The sequence below is a fragment of the Callospermophilus lateralis genome, chromosome 13 (assembly GCF_048772815.1).
Source record: "Callospermophilus lateralis isolate mCalLat2 chromosome 13, mCalLat2.hap1, whole genome shotgun sequence".
Lineage (NCBI taxonomy): Eukaryota > Metazoa > Chordata > Mammalia > Rodentia > Sciuridae > Callospermophilus > Callospermophilus lateralis.
In genome coordinates this window covers 93,108,887-93,127,054 of record NC_135317.1, presented here as the reverse complement: position 1 = coordinate 93,127,054, position 18,168 = coordinate 93,108,887, and the positions used below count along the sequence as shown (strand labels likewise).

Below are 18,168 nucleotides of genomic sequence, written 5' to 3'. Positions count from 1 at the left end.
GTCTTGACCAAATCATCAAAGTGCAAACATGATTGGATAGAACTGAAGCTATTGGATTCTGAAGACTATAATAAGTCTATCCATTGTCCAGATAAATATTATTTAGACTAGATAATGGAGAAAAAAAAAAACTAAGTTATATACTTCCCACAGACCTTTGTGACAATGTTTGAAAAAACAGATTCTTCTGAGTTATATTAATTCTATTCTTTGAGGAACTATCCATTGAAGATTTAACCTATGAATGATTATGTTTACCTAGAAGGGCACCATGAGACAGATCTGTTACCAGCCTCCATAATTAAATAATTATATTGATTTACAGATATACCAGGAATATTGAAGTGTTTTGATTCCTTTCTTTCTCATTTAAAAGTAATTAATGAAGATAACAATAGTTTATCTTAATCTAGGAAGAATATATGAATTATACATATATGGCATGTTCAGAGCTGGGGTTGTTGCTCAGTGATAGGGTGCATCCTAGCATGTGGGAGACACTGTTCAATTCTCAGCACTGCATAAAGTAAAGGTCCATTGACAACTGAAAAATAAAATATTTTAAAAATGGTATGTTCTATAATCCTGCCACCTTCAATAAAAGTTGTATTCGTGTGCCTTGTTAACGAAAATCCTAAATATTTCTCAGTTCCTCCAAGTATTGCTGGTGCTGAAATTCCAAGTGAAGTTAGTGTCCTTCTGGGGGAAAATGTCGAGCTGGTCTGCAATGCAAATGGCGTTCCCACCCCACTTATCCAGTGGCTTAGAGATGGAAAGACCATAATTAACAGTGAAACAGAAAGAACCCGGTATGTTTAAGATGAATCTCTGCATTACAAATCATAAAGTCTTCTACAATGCCTAATGCTTCAAATTTCCTATAATAATACCAAATTCCACTCATTAGAACCTGGATATCATGATATGTATAAAAAGAAAAGATAAATATTTGGAGTATTGGACACAAACTGTCTTTAGAGAACACTCAAAAATGTGTGTGTGTGTGTGTGTGTGTGTGTGGGGCGGGGGGTTAGGTAGGCAGAGAGAGAGGGAGGGAGGGAGGTAGAGAGAGAGAGAGGCTAGAGGGTGAGAGGGAGGCCATTATCCATTGACTGTGTTATAAAATCTCCTCAGGTACTCATTCCTCAAAATGTTAGTTAACTATTATACTATTCTTGACTTATTTCTCTAATCTCAGAATGCCCATACCAAAGTCCACATTCTAAGATAATGCCTATTTTGTCTCATAAAAGATTCTTCAATAATCGTACATATATGGGGTCCTCAAACCATCAAATTTCATACATACCATTGCTTGGTTCATTTTAAGAAAAGATATAACAACATCATAATCCAGTTCATTCCTTACAGTGGTTTATCAAATCTTATTTTTTGGTTAACAGTTGTCAGTTTTCTTGCCACAAAGAGATGGAATGATAGTGTGGTAAAGGTGTCCTGCTACTTTCAATAGCTAGTTCCTTCAAAAGAACAATGCAGAATTTCACACGCTGCAAGATGACTTAATCACAAATTCCTATTACACACACATACAGAATAATTATATGCCTGAGTAGGCATTAATTAAATGGATTATTAAACTTGTTGTTTTGAGCCAGTATTTTAAATTTAAAGATTTGGAGTATATTTTCTAGTCAATGAATTGAGTATATTTAATTTAATGGCAGATAAGAGTAATTTCCTTTGTATTTATTTGATATTAAAATTTAGATACTTGTCCCTTATACATTTGGAGAAATTGCTAAATAATTAAATTTTAGAGAAATATTTTATATTTTATTGCTCTTATGTGAACATTTCTAAATAATTGATAAGTTTTTGACCACATTCTAGGCCAACTACTAGATTCTTGGTGGGACCTAAAGATCTTATATAATATCATACCTAGGAATTTAGGGTTTATCTCTTATATTAACATCCTAAGTTTACTTACATTTACATTTATTTTGTTGACAATTTGTTCACTAACCCACAATATGTATGAACTTTTTAAATGGAAGAATTTGACAAAGTAATTTTCTCAAAGTCAACTTATTTCTTTGTTTTGATAATGGAAGCTTGCTCTTTCTGTTTACTAACATGCCTAAACTCGTGGGATTTTAACATTCTCATTTTAACAAAAGAAAATACAACTATGTCCAGATAATGACATTATAATTCTCAATATTAATATCAAAATATGACATTTAATAACATAATAAAATGGATTATTTCCTTTCAACACTAGATTTAATGAAATTACTATTGTTGAAATAACTGTAGATAACAATTTAACCTATTCTGAAAACAAAAGAAGCTTTGTTTTTATAATTAATGATGTATAGAGAGAACCAATAATGCAATAATGTTAATTTAGATATCTTTGATTATCTGTCTCTCTGTTGCTTACTATGATGTACTTCAAAAGAAAAATTTTAATAACATGTAGAAAAGTTTTTGCTAAATATATTCAGACATAATCTTGAGTTGCCCTACTTTAAATAAATTATCCTAGTCTCCTCACCCTCATTAAGGTCTTAAGTTTTTTGTAGTTAGATTTTTTTGATGTGTGATTTCTTCAGTTCCTCATCTACTGTAACAGTCTTCAATTTTCACACCAGAATTTTTTTGTGGTTTTCATTTCATTCAAACTTTACACTGATAACTGAAGATATAATTTTCTAAAACTCAGAAGATGTCTCTGCCTGTGATTTGGATATAGAAGTTCATAGCCCGATTTTGTTCCTTTATTTTTTCCTCATAAGGAGATTGGTGAATAGGAGACCTATTACTGTTGGTGGCCTGAATCTCCATCAGTTTTTCTAGCTTTGACTTTAATAGGCTTCCATGTACTTAGTGAAATTAATTTGAACTATTATATCCAAAATGAAGATATTTTATGGTGATTTTTTTAAAGAACCTGTAATCTGGAAAGATTGCTCCAGATCATAAACCCAGATTAATTATCTCAGTGCCTCTATTTGACCTTTTCTATAGGGTAACTGCAAATGGCAGCACATTAAACATTTACGGAGCTCTCGCATCCGACATGGGGAAATACACTTGTGTGGCTACTAATCTTGCTGGAGAAGAAGACCGAATATTTCACTTGAATGTCTATGGTAAATGTGAACTATCACCCCTTCTTGATTATGCTACCTTAATAGGCTATTAGTAGGCCACAGGTGTCTGGAGCATTTAACTTTAATTCTAATGACACTACTATTTCCTTTTGGGATACAAAGCAAAACTGAGCAACTGTAGTGGAAGCGATTTGAACTAATGCTGCTCCCTCTCTCAATTACTTTCTGCATCATATAGTTCCACCTAAAATTAGAGGTAATAAAGAAGAAGCAGAGAAACTGATGGCTTTGGTGGATACTTCAATAAATATTGAATGCAGAGCCACAGGAACACCCCCGCCTCAAATAAACTGGCTGAAGAATGGACTTCCTCTGCCTCTCTCCTCCCATATTCGGTTGTTGTCCGCAGGACATGTTATCAGGTAAACCTGTTTTATTGCCTGAGGCTGCCTAAGCATATAAAACAACTGTGATTATTTCCTTGTCTAAACAGTGTTTAAGAAACACTTTTTCCTAAGCTTTTAGTGTCGCTTATTTTTTCCCCTTCCAGTCTATTTTTAGTAGGGGAGAGACAAAAATATAATATTGAAATGGCTTAGATAAAATGAATCTTTCATAGATAACTTATTATCATATACACAATGGCCAAAACTACTGCTTTAACTAAAATGATATGTGGCCAGAGGTAGGAACGTGCCTAATCACATGATTTTCATGTAAGTATCATTTCCTATTAATATGTGCTTGAAAAATATTTGCTCCTCAAAATGTGTTCTATTTTCAGTGACTTATTGTTACTGCATATTACCTGTGTAGAGTCAGTTGTATTTGAGAGATCTGTATTTTGCGATGGATGGGATATAGGCTTCATAAGTAACATTTCTCAACATAAATCTTCTGAAATTTATTTGTAAGTCATACTTATTTTACTGGTATGTGTCCAATGAGATCACATTATGAAATGTTGGGTTGAATTGTTTTTCAGGATTGTGAGAGCTCAGGTGTCTGACGTCGCCATGTACACTTGTGTGGCCTCCAACAGAGCTGGGGTGGACAATAAGCACTACAGCCTCCAAGTGTTCGGTGTGTCATAGAAATGACCCTATTGCTTTACTCCATGTCCAGTTTTCATCAACAGGCTATCTTTAAAAATTGACTCTTGCCAGATTTAGAGATCTGGGTTTCCTCTATCAAAAATAATTGGTGAAGCCGGGTGCAGTGGCAGACACCTGTAATTCCAGCGGCTCCAAAGGCTGACGCAGGAGGATCACGAGTTCAAAGCCAGCCTCAGCAATGGCAAGGCACAAAGCAACTCAGTGAGACTCTTGTCTCTAAATAAAATATAAAATAGGGCTGGGGATGTGGTTCGGTGGTTGAGTACCCTTGAGTTCAATCCCCAGTTCAAAAAAAGAAAACAAATTGGTGAGGGCTGGGGTTGTGACTCAGTGGTAGAGTGCTTGCCTTTCATGCGTGAGGCACTGGGTTTGATCCTCGGCACCACATAAAAATAAATTAAAAAATAAATGTATGAGTCCATCCACAACTAAAAATTAAATAATTGGTGGAAAAGCATACTGCTGACTAGGGAAGATCATTTTCTCTCAAGGGTTCTGTATTCATACTGATGGTCAAAGTATTCTTCTGACCTGGCATTTGGCATTAAACAGAATCTAAAATTTTTAAAATAGCATTTCAATCCAGACACAAAACCTGTCTTTCAGACAAAGTCAAATTTATTTTCTAATAATATTAGCAGTTTAGATTATTTAAAATGAATAGATTCATGTGCATGTATGTACCTATTTGCATCCGTAAGGAGCTCAAAACCTTCCATTTCTGAAACACTGCTGGTCTAAATGTTTTTAATTCCCCAGGAACATCTCAGAACAGTTAAGCAACTAATTACTATAGCTTATGTTGTTTTATATAAAACTTAATCTGAATTTGATGTCATTGTTTTGCATAAAGAGTAGAAATGTACTATTGGAAGTATTTCAAACATTATAACAAATTAAAGAAATGAAACCTCAGGAGGCTGAAACAGGAGGATCACAAGTTCAAAGCCAGCCTTAGCAACTTAGCAAGGCCCTAAGCTACATAGTGAGACCCTGTCTCAAAAAAACAAAAAAAGCTGGATATGTGGCGCAGTGGTTAAGCACCCCTAGGTTCAGTGCCCACTACCAAAGAGAAAAAAAAAAAAAAAAGAAATCAAGCGAAAAGTTATGAAATCGCCAAAACTTAAAACACCCTGATTGTATGGACTGGGGATATAGCTCAGTTGGTAGAGTGCTTGCCTCACATGCACAAGGCCATGGGTTCAATCCCCAGCACCAAAAAAAAAAAAAAAAAACACTGTATATTCTACAAGAAATCAATTTTGAGGTTTCACTGATAATATTTGGAACATTAATAATTAGCTTACCTAATGGATGTTTTCGTAGTAATGTCAAACCTATTATATGCTATTTTAAAGTATTTATTTTTATGGACCACAGATACAGTATAGAATAGTTTGTGTTCTTATTTTAGTTGATCTCAAATTATAATAAATACATAAATTTCACCCATTTTATTTTCTATCTAGTACCACCAAATATGGACAACGCCATGGGGACAGAGGAAATCACTATTGTCAAAGGCAGTTCTACCTCTATGACATGCTTTACAGACGGGACCCCAAGCCCCAGTGTGTCCTGGCTCAGAGATGGCCGGCCTCTGGGGCTTGATGCCCACCTAAGCATCAGCACTCAAGGAATGGTCCTCCAGCTTATCAAGGCAGAGACTGAAGATTCAGGAACCTACACCTGCATTGCCTCCAATGATGCTGGAGAAGTCAGAAAGCACTTCAACCTGAAGGTCCTAGGTATGCAAACGTTCCGATAAATACAGGATGGTTATAAGGTCAGTGGCCATTAAGTCTCAGGAGGTAGAATCTTAGAATCGTTTGCTCTGGGACAAAATTTGTAAAAATTTAATTGTTTATTTCTACTTTGTAATTTACCTAGAGTTACTCTCATCTAAAGCATGTTAAATTTCAGTTGTTGTATCTATGTGTCATCTGTATGAAAACTCCTACTCATAAAAGTTTAGCGAATGAAAAAAAAATAATCTTATAGCCAGTTAAAAGAGATAACTTTTTAACTTGTTCCAAGAACTAAAAGCATATTTAATAATACAATTTTGATGAGAAAGGATACTATTTATATCATTACATGTTATTCAAATAGTCTTAAATGATCCAATATGTAGATTATTGATGGAACAATCATTTCAAATATGCTCTTGTGCGCATTTAAGGTAAACATTTAGAGTATGTATTCCAACATTTTACATGAAAATAAACAGCAGGAAAAACCACGACTTTTCTTTTAAGTAAGATTGGACCTTAGAAGAGAAAGAAAGATAAATGAAAATGAGTTATTTCAATAATCAGGACTTTTTGGAGTTTTGTTTTTTCACTGTAATATAGGGGAAATGCCAGGCTCCTTTCGTAAGCACAAAAATTTTCCCGATGGAGAACAACAAAATGAATTTTGGTAAAAGTCTGGATTAGGAGGGACTAGCCTATGTTTTCAATGTGGTCTGCAGTCTTTCTCAGAGCACCTATTAAAATTGAGTGATTTATGTGACTTTAAAGTGTGCTTTATCACAGTTAAGCTGTATGAAGCACCGTCCATCTTACTACTGTGTCCCCAGTGCTTTGCATGGTGTTCTGACACAGCAGAGACTCCTCATACATATTTTTTGAATTGAATTGAACTAAACTAAATACTTTTGAGTTGAATTAATGGGAGTTTTAGCTATAAAGGAAGAAAGAACAATATCTGAATAAACAGAGTGAGAGAAACTGGTTATAGCTAGGACTTTCAGAGAATGAAGGGTCTTAGTGGAGGAAGTTCTTCAGAATATTTAGCAACAAAAGATAGAAGAAAATGTGTGTCTGGGAGGTGGGGGGTAAGGGTGAGTAACAACTCCCTGTACTGTACATCAGTTCACAGAATATGAGTTATAATAGATGACATCACATGATCTTGTACTTCATTACTCACATATTAAGTATGAATTATTAGATACACATTATGTGCCAGGCATGTTTCTTGTCATTTGTTGAACAAATAATTGTGAATCCCTACTATGTGACGTACTGTGTGGCAGGTATTTGAATGCATCATAGAATAAGAAATGTGAGGTCTCAGCCCTCAAATTGCTGTACCTGGGAGGAACACAGACCTTGAGCAAGGAGTTACTTTTGAGTGTGATGAGGATCATATAGTTAAAATAACATTCTGCAGGATGGCGAGTTCCAGATTAGATCTCAGGGGTGAATCAGCCCTGAAAGGTGGGATTTTAGAGGTGAGTGGAGAGTTAGAGATCATTGCCTACATTTCTCACCTAGAGGTGACAGATGGGAGTTGTCATTCTGGGCTCATGTAAACTGAACATGAAAGAAAGAGACAATTCTGGAAATAAATATTAGCAGAGGCCAAACTCTGAAGGGCCTTGAGAACATTTTATGGAGTTCAGACCTCATTAAAAAGCAAGAAGAATCTTAAGCAGAGATAAGGTTCCAGCCAGATTTCATTTCCAAAAGCTCCCTCTGGTGACAATGAACAACAAATTGAAGAAATTGTTGTATCCATCCAGGGCTATAAATGCCAGGCCTGGACAGTGAAGAAACAGAGAATTTTCCTCTAGGAGTTCAGGAATCCATAAGCAGAACCAGAGATTAGCTAGTCTCTGGATGAAGCAAATGAGAAGAAAAATGACCATGGTATTGTTGGAGTAGCAAACAACAAACAGTCTTCCAGTTGAAGAGTTTATAAGGATAATACTTTCTTAAAACAGATTTGAAAATTGGCTCAGCAGAAATATGAGAAGTTTCATCATTTCCAGCATCTAGTGAAAATGAATTCCGTTCAACTCCAAAATGCTGTTCACGTGAAGCAGTGCTCCTACTCAAAGTACAAACGTTCTTACTTGTTCTCAACACTCAATTTTGTGCACGTGGTGGGAGTTGTCATGGTATATTAACAGTTCTGAAATGTGGTTAGAACCCTGAAAACAACAGGGGGCATTATACAAAACCAAGCCAGGGAGGTGTGACAGGGTCTAGACCAACACATTAAGAAGTTTGGTCTTTATCCTATAGCAAGGAGAATCATTGAAATTCTACCAAATGGAAAACATGAGTAGATCTATAGCTTGAAAAGAGCGCTCTGTCTGCAAAGTAGAAATCTCTTTGGAGCACAGCAAGAATGGATTCTGAGAGACCAGTGTATTATTAGGAATTGTGTTTGGCTGTGAGAGTCTAAATATAGTAGCTTGAACCCCTGCAGGGGTTCAGACCCTGGCACACATATTCAAGATCCTGGCTCACAGATTCAAGATCCTGGCAAGTGAAAGAAGATGCAGTCACAGTTGAGAGACGTGTTTTATCTGGAGGTGGCAGCAGCCCTGAGTCTTTCCATAAAACTTTTTTATATGCAGGCCAAACAAAAAAGGTACAGTGCCAACAGGTTATTTAAGTAAGCTGATGTTCACAAGCAGATTTTTATGGCCTTCAGTACATATGCCGAATCAGGACGTTTATGACCTTGACTAAATACTAAAAACATCGCTGGCCGGAAGTTTCAGTGAGGAAGCCTAACTATAGGATCAAGTGTTGGGCCTCCCCAATACTTGAACAAAGGACTTTTGTTTTTCTCAATGAGTGAGATGTCGGAAGTAGGCCATTGTATTGATGCAGCAATGGAGATATTTGCAGTTCTCTTGGCCTTCACATCATGATCAGTCAATAAGCATGCAATGCCTGCTCAACCCTCACATAACTCTGTAGCACTCTAGATGCAACAATAGCAGCAGGAAAAATAGGAAGGACCTATCTCTAAAGAGTTGCCCCTTTCCAGTCTTAGAAGACCCACAGAAACACTTACATCTCATTAGTCAGAATCTTTATATACCATTCCATCTTCTATTGGTTAAAGAGGCTAAGATATGTGATTTTTTAGTACATTGCCAGCCCCAACAAATTTGAGGTCTATTAATAAGAAAAAGTAAATGATATTGTTCAGGCACCTACAAACAGGAAGAAAGAGATATCAGTTCAAGTAGACAGTGTCATAGCTCAGATTGAAGTGAGGAAAATGTAAGAAAAAGACATGTTCTGGAAATAATTGCAGATAGAAATATTAGGACTTAGTTATGGATTTGGGCATGGGGAGAGATGCAGAAGAAGGTGTCAAGGGTGACTCTTAGTTCTGGATTATGTGACTAAATGATGGGAAGATTCATCACAGAGATGCAGGGAATGCTGGGAAACAACTTGTTTTGAGGGGTAAGACCACAGCATCAACCTGAATACATGTCAAATTTGAAGTGCTATTTAAATATTCAAATGAAGATGTTTATCTGATTATTTCATTTATGAATCTGGATCTCAAATTAGAGCTTTAAGCTGGAAATTCTGGAGTCTTTCACAAGTGGGCAATATATTAGTCAGGTTGTCATCCCTATGACCCAAATATTTGATAAGAACAGCTTAGAGGAGGAAAAGTTTATTTTGGCTCAGTTTCAGAGGTTCAGTCCACAGCTGGACTCATCATCCATTGCTCTGGGCCCACGGTGAAGCAGAACACCACAGTAAGGGCATGGTGGAGGATCACTGCTCCACTCCCTTCAGCTGAGAGAGGGAGCAGAGAAGGAACCACGGGTTAGATGAACCCTTCCATGTCACACCCCCAGTGACCCACCTCCTCTAGCCACTGTGCACCTGCCTAGAGTTACCACCCACTTAGTTCATTCAAACTAGAATATCCTGATTATGTTATAGCTGTCATAATCTAATCATTTCAACTTTGAATATTCCTGCATTGACACAGGATCCTTGGGGTACACCTCATATGCAAACAACAACAGACAACTTCTACTCTGCCCCAAGTACAAGACATATAGTCCAAACATAAACTAAAATAGTCACAATCACTTGACACATACAAAACCTGTAGACTGGTTTGAACCAGTTGGGACCATGTTGCTGTTACTGTTGCTGCTGTTTAAAATTAGAAACTTTTGAGGAGAAGGCCATGCCTGATTAATCTTTGTGTCCACAGTGCCTGATATGCAGTTAATAATCAGTAAGTAAAAAAGAACAAAAAATTGGCTACTGTAAAATGGAGACTCAGATGAGGGCCTTTGAGTGGTATAAACAACATGCTAGGGATTTACATTTAGTAGAGAGAATCAAGAAAGAACTTGTGGTTTCTGCAAATGAATTTTATGACATTCATATAACTTTGTTGGTATATCCACATGCTAAGTTAGGTGGGACTATGAGGAGAAAGGAAAGTCTGAGCTTGTTGAAGGAGAGAAGTGCCCCTAACTTGAAGTCTAGGTCACAGATAAGTATATTAAAAGTAGATAATGTTATAAAAATAGATTAAAGCCATGTTGTGGTAGAAACTTTAGAAGCCATGATGAGGTGTTTTATTTGATTCCATGAGCAACATGGAGCAATTAAAATCTTGAAATCAGAAGATCTTAGCTCAATCATAAGCTGAATTTAAGAAAATATATTTTGACAGCAGTAGATAACATGCATAGAAGAGGTCATGTGGGACAGTGATTAAGAAAAGCTGACATCTTAATTACAGTATGAAAAAGAACAGATTCAATGCATTATCTTTTTCCAGAAAATAAAATGAAGACTAACAAATGTTAAGGAAGCAGATTTTAAGGGCAATGCCAACAAACTTTACTGGAGATTGTAGTAGTAATATATATAAAAAAAGGCCTTAAGTTGCAGAGTAAAATGCATACAGAAGCACAAAAGAAATGTATAGTTTATCTCACTGAATCCTAACTGTCCTGTTAGGTAAATAAGTTGCTATCCCCCTTTTGGACACTTGCTGTGGATGCTGGAATTCAAACTCAATCTGACTTCAGATCCTGTGCTGTGACTCACTCTTCTAAACTATGTGCCTGATTTATAACAAAAACAAACAAACAAAAGCCCCAGCTAGCTTTTAGAGCTGTCCAACAGCTACTTGGGCTGCTCTGTGAAATAGTAAGCTAAAACCTTGAAATGTGCAAGTTTCATTGAACACTTGAATGATCATTGTGAGGGGAGCCCGTTTTTGTGTTTGCCCAATTTGTTCTACTGTCTCTCCTATAGGGGAGCCTGTTTTAAAGGGAATAAACTTAGGAGTAATTGGTCTAAGGAACCTTAATGTGTTCCCCCAATGTTTGGATTCTTTAACCTTCTCTTGAAGAAGGTAATTGTAGAAGTAACAAAAGAGAGTATTACTCCTGTCCAGACTCAACACATGTGTTCTGTGCAGAAATCTTCTCCAAATGTAGCTATTTTTTCATCCTTTAAGTCATTATTTCCTCTCAAAATTCTACATCAGAAACACAATAGCAAAATTGCATAATATTCACCTTTTGCTTTTGCAGAATCAGTGTTTAAAAGGTACAAAAACACTTTAATAGGTTTAAATACTTCTGGATTTACAAAATGGATTTAGTTTTTAATCATTTTTGGGTTTTTATTCTTTTTTAGTTATGCATAACATTAGTATTCATTTTGAAATTAATTATAAAATCATGGGATATAATTTGCTCTAATTCGGTCCCTAGTATTTCCCCCTTTTCCTTCCCTCCTACCTTCCCTTCTATTCTACTGATCTTTTTGCTATCTAAATGTTTTTTTTAAAATGGTTTAGTTTTTATTGCTTTCAAATCTTTACAATGAAGTAAGACTGACCTAATTAACTGAGTTCTATATAACTACCTTGTAATGAGCTACTGTTTCCTTCATGATGTCTCATGAGTATGATCCATTCCTTTTGAAATAGTGTCAATGAGAATGTATTTTGGTTACTGACATCTAGGAATGATCACTTCAATTTATGTGTCCTAATCAATTCATATTATATAAACATAAATTTAAGTCAGATTTCCAAGTTTTTCTAATCAGCAGTAGTTTATCAAATAGCAGGGGGGAGTTTGTTATTATTTTTGATTCTTTTTAAATAGAGCCACCTCACATTAATGGATCTGGAAAACCTGAGGAGATATCAATAATTGTTAATAATCCACTTGAACTTGCCTGCAATGCTTCTGGAATTCCTGCCCCTAAAATTACCTGGATGAAAGATGGCCGGCCCCTTCTACAGACAGACCAGGTGCAAACTCTTGGAGGGGGAACAGTTCTTCAGATCTCTAGTGCTCAGGTAAGCATCAGAGTTCATATAGTTGTGTTTATCCTAGGTTAAACTTCTCACTTGATAATATACAAGAATTGTTGATAAATTATATCATTACATCTGCATACATCACACTGCAATTTTACCAAAGGTGGATTGCTTCTGTGATAGACATGATTGGGTAGACATGACTTGAAGGAAGACAAGAGGTATCTAAAATTAAACTCTAACGAAAACAGCATACCTTCTTGTTAGCTTTTCTTGTTTTCATGGTTCCATTCATATGTTTCCTAAAGCCCTTAACATTTGCCATATCACTCTTTACCTAACCAGCAGAAAGCAATCCAACATGCATTCATATGAGGCTGGTTCTTTTAGTTTGCATTTAAGGAAATGTATCTGAAATGTGAATATATTAAAGAGAAATACTATATTCAGCCGGGGACTCAGTATAGTATAGCCCTCACGCTCCTGACAACTCTGTGAGGCAGTGTCTTCAACACCATTCTATGAATCCAAAATAGGGCACAGAGAGGTTAAGTACTTCTCTCCCAAGTACTCACTGTTTCTCAGTGACGGAGCTGGGTCTTAGTCCTGGGTAGAATTCAAAAGCCAAACCAGCGGACCTCAGCACAGTGCATTCCTAGCATCGTGGTGCACATGCCTTCCATTCCATGCTCTTCTCTCCATTCACATGTTGCAGTAACTCAGAGAGGGGGAAAAAAAAATCAGGTTAAACTTTCAAACCACTTACTGAATCAAAACCCTTAAAAGTTCTCCCTCTAATGAAAGTAAAATTGCATACAGTAGAATTAGATATGAAACAATAAGAGAACCATTCAAGATGGCGTTGAAGGGGAAAGTTAAAGATGATCAAGTCCCAAGACTGATCTTTATGTCTTTGCTCCTCTGTGTCTTCATAGCATTTTGTACATACCTCTGTTACAGCAATGTGTGTCTTATTTAGCTGACCTTTGTCTTTTGGTGTATTTCTTTGCAACATAGTTATGCCTAGTACATAATGGATGCTTTGCAAATTCCAAATTGTGTGAGACAAGAATTTCCTAAAATACTGTCTGTGAAAAGCAGGTCTGTGATGTATTATTCCAAGAGGAGGAGGACCCAATCTATGACCCAGTTGGTTTAGAGAATTGTATACTGTTTTCTCTCTCCTTGTGAGGTGTAGTGCATGTCAACAACTCTGCAAAATGTTACTCTAAAGACATCTGCCTTTTTCAAACTCCCTGTTAGCAGAACACACCTTAGGAACTGTCATTATAAATAATGACTGTGGGTATCCAGAAAGGAAAAAGTTGTCTGGAAGAGGCAAATTGAAGAGTAGCCACTAATGATGACTCGGATTCAGCCAAGTCAAGACAATGATGGGGACAACATCAATGGGGTGAATGGTTAGTAGGGAAGAATTACTTTTAAAGATTTTAAAGATGTGATGAGAGATTCCAAAATTATTCTCCAGGAAATAGAACATTAGTTTTTAATTCTTAATCAAAATAGTATATGATAATTGTTCTTCTAAAATGTCTTTAAGTATTTTTTTCCAAACATCCCAGTCTTAATTTTTTTCTAAGGAGTTTTTGCAGCTTACCAGAAAGTTTTCTGTGACCTATGGTATCCATTTTAAATACAAGAACTTTTAAAATCCTAATGTCCTAGGAATGTTCAAGCAGTAAAAGAAATGATTCCAGGACTTTCCTAATTTTACAAAATAGATTCTTTACAATAGTAGCACATCTGTTTTCTAACATATTCTTCACATATGTTATCAAGCATATGAATCAAGACTAACTTGTAGTGGAGACCATGCATGGGGATTTTTAAAGAAATGATTGTGCTTTTAGTCAGATAAGAATAGATTGTGGGGCTGGGATTGTGGCTCAGTGGCAGAGGCTTGCCTCACATGTGTGAGGCACTGGGTTCAATTCAATTCTCAGCACTGCATATTAATAAGTGAATAAAATCAAGGTCCATCAACAACTAAAAAAAAATTTAAAAAAATAAATTGTGCTGTCAGTCTGACCCCAAATACAACCAAATAATTTAATATCACCATTTTATTTCATCATTATATATCAAAGGTAGAGTTAAGATGTGACATTAATGTGTTTGATTTTAATAACTTCATATTTTATTGATCTGATGACTTAATATAACATTTAATTTTCTTCAATAAGACTGCAATTGAACTTTTCAGTCTGCAGTTTAAGCCAGTGAATATTTATTTCTTCAACAACTATATGGTGCTAGGTCTTATATATGCCTTTCTTTCCTGATATTTTTAGATCAAATAATGAAACGCATTAAAACACAGGTTTACATATAATGGAGATGCCAACCAGTGCTCGGTTTCAGAACACTAATTGTGTTAGATCGTTTGTTTTAATTCTTGTGCTTTCTTAATTGTGTTTTGCTTTGTATGGTGATTATTACATTCATTCTAGTTTATATTTTTCTTATCACCAAAGCCACATGTGAACATTTTGTAATTTGCTTATTTGGGTTTTGTAGGTGGAAGATACTGGAAGATACACGTGTTTAGCATCAAGTCCTGCAGGAGATGATGATAAAGAATATTTAGTGAGAGTTCATGGTAAATTTGGCAAAGAAAAGTCCATGTTTTATACACACACCTAATTAGAAGCCAGACTGTACAATGTCAGTCAATTCTATAGCACATACTAAAATATGTTTAGAAATGAAGAAATACATATTTTACAAATCCAATTTTTTTTATTTGAATGGTTAAGTGCTCTTTGGGGGTAGTTCAATGGGTTTTTGACTTATTTGTCTTGTTCCTGCACAAATAATTCATATCACTGATTTAAAGTAATATATATAAATTATAATAATGAAAAATAATTATCCTTAATCTCACCATGCAAAGATACAATGTTTTTGCTGGTAAATGTTTATTACAAAATATAATCTGAACCAGTTTTGCGCCTGTTGTTACTTGAAGGATGGACAGGAGGATGTCCAGGCATTCCAGGTCAGCCTAAGCAATGTACCAAGGCCCAGTCTCTTTAAAGACAAATGTGATGATTCAGAATACAGTATTTGAGTTGCTTTTTATGTCAACTAATGATATGATTGACATGCACCTATGTTAATAAACATTATGGCATCATTTTCAGTGACTGCATAGTGTCCTACTTTATATCTTATTTTTAAATATTTAGACAGTTTCTCTATTTTCATCAACAGTGACAACAATCTTAGCCCATTCCTTTTATTTTGAGAAATCTCTGTAAATGCACTTGCTTGGTTACACACACCCACATGCATCTGTACACACATACACACACATCTGTACACACACATGCTTTTAAGGATTTTGAAACTTATTTACCTAATTACTTTCTGGAATATTTGTGTCAATGAGCCTCTCTCCAAAACTACTTTTATATCAAAATTGAATTTACTTTCCATGAGGCAGATTGTTTGAAACTAAACAGAAGGTCTTTGTTTCATTTAATAGCCTAAATGATAGTGCACACTCTCTGGGATTTAAGTTTCTCCTCCCATCCCCCCACACAAATGAGACCTGTCATTAATTGACATATAAATTCTGTCCATAAGCTCATAAACATATATTTCTGTGTATCAAGGAAAGCATATCCATTTTTGTTTATTATGATGGGAAGTTCCCAATTTGATAATGTTAGATCTAATGTTCAAAGAAAATTAGAACCTGGCAAAGGGATCCCTTGGTGCTTCAGTTTATCACATGGTAACAATAATATGATTATATTACTTATTCTATCATTTATGTAATTGTTTTAAGGATTCATTGCTCAATCTAAGCAAAAGTTTTACCTAAGTTTAAAACAGTTCCATTGTAATTATCTGCACTGTAAATTCAAAGAATAATGTTTTAAATTTATGCCTCTTATTTCATATAGCAAAACTAACATTTATTGGCTACTGATAGATTAGATCATTTTACATCTTGTTTATTGAAAGCCTTTGATGCGTTGTTCCTATTCCCAGTACCCCCTAATATCGCCGGAACTGATGAGCCCCAGGATTTCACTGTGTTACGGAACAGACAAGTGACACTGGAATGCAAATCGGACGCAGTACCCCCACCTGTGATTATGTGGCTCAAAAACAGAGAGAAGTTACAGGTAAATCTTTCGCTAAACTCTACAGATTCATTCAAAAGCTGTGGAGTCTTTACTAGATAGTCAAAACCAAAAAACATCACTACCAAGTAGTCAACATTGCTAAGGCCAGCACACATGATTTCTTAGTCTTTGCTTAATAGTTGATTATGGATCAAAAGAAAGATAGTTAGATTCATGGCACTCTGGAAATTGACCTGTGCATATATCTCCTGGAGCCCATTTGAAACTCTGTGCTATTTGTTTACCTGAGAAGGAAGAAACCATCAGAGTCTCAAAAGAAATAATCTATCCTGCCAAGTGTCTAGGGTGAAACAGTTACTGAATTTTCCTGATCTAAACCTGGATCCCAAAGATCTACACCCCTAGATACCAGATGACTTGCACTAGAATCCTTGAACAACATAGTTACACATTCTCTAAGGTTTCCCACCTAGATGATGTCTGTCTGCTCTCAAGAGCATCTCAGCCCAGGATCCTTAGTGCCTTTTAGAATTGGCTAAAACCTTTGACTCTAAACCCTCTGTCTGCATCCCAGTAGTTACTTACCATTTTTTTCTTCCTTTTCATTGTTCTTACTCATCCTGTTAGCATAACCTATTGTTTTACACTGTGTGTTGCCAGCAGTTAATTATAAAAAGATTCTATGTCCTCCCAAATCTAATGCATAATGACTTTTGCCACTACCAAACCACATTGAGAGTTATTTATACACTGAGACATGCTGTATGTCACTGAACCCAGCTGTTTTTATTTATTGTGTGCCTACTATAATGCTAGGCACTAAGATTGACACAGTAGTGTTGACCTTCAAGGAGATCACAGACTGTCTGAAAAGACAAAGAGGTAAATCAAAGATTATAGAGTGGATACTACTGATGAATTATATGTTGGAGGACTAGAAGCAAGAGAGGAGAAACACACAACCCAGGCTGAAGGGTAAGGAAGAGCACAGGGCAGCCTCTTAGAAATGGGCAATTCACTTTCAAAGAACAGATATGTATTGGGGTAGAAAGAAGAGGTTCCAATCATGGGCAATGGTGCGTCCAAAGTCCTAACAACAAAAGGAATGAATGCTTCTGTTCCAGGGACTGCAGGCTAGTTGGTACAGCTGAAATAAACCTTTATTAAAATCTGATGGTTCCCTATGGTTTTCAGGATTCTAGTTAAGCTTAACTCACGAGGTCCTTCGTGGTCTGACTTAGCCTCCATAGTCCCATCTCCCACGTGTACATTTCACCCCAGACCATTGGAAGTTAAGGGCAGGACTTGATGAGTATTGATGATGAAGTCCACACTGATTCCAGATAGAACCAAGTGATGTCATTACTGGGAAAGGGTAAGCCTGTTAGTGAGAAAAAAATGAAGAGTTCAGGTTTAGTCATTTTGAGTTTTATTTACTTATCTACAATCCAAGGAAATTTCAGAAATCACTAAAAATATGAGTTCATATTTCAACAAAAAATGTGATGTAATATTCCATATTTCCTTAAAATAAAACATCTTTGATGTGGTGGTCCTCTTGGTATAACCTATTGGGGAAGTTCTGTTTGTATGTGGTTGGACCGTGAAATGAGAACAAAGCCTTCAACAGTACTGACAATTACAAGGTGAGCAAAGAAAGAAGAGAAATGAAGGGGACTAAGGGGGGGGGGACTCAGTGAGCCTGGGATCAAAAGCAGGAGACACTTGTGTCATGAAAGCCAACCAAAGAAGAAACAGATAAGAAAAGGCACATAATAT

General features: G+C 35.9%; 1 protein-coding gene across 1 annotated transcript in view; it reads left to right on the top strand.

The window, feature by feature from the left end:
- Hmcn1 (hemicentin 1) overlaps positions 1–18,168 on the top strand; it is a 397,169-nt gene that overhangs the window by 308,237 nt on the left and 70,764 nt on the right. Inside the window, exons 64-71 of the mRNA XM_076872754.2 lie at positions 650–809; positions 2,995–3,119; positions 3,319–3,502; positions 4,066–4,163; positions 5,665–5,943; positions 12,114–12,310; positions 14,810–14,891; positions 16,292–16,428. Coding sequence (XP_076728869.1) covers positions 650–809; positions 2,995–3,119; positions 3,319–3,502; positions 4,066–4,163; positions 5,665–5,943; positions 12,114–12,310; positions 14,810–14,891; positions 16,292–16,428 — 1,262 coding nt within the window. The remainder of the gene's footprint in view (positions 1–649; positions 810–2,994; positions 3,120–3,318; positions 3,503–4,065; positions 4,164–5,664; positions 5,944–12,113; positions 12,311–14,809; positions 14,892–16,291; positions 16,429–18,168) is intronic.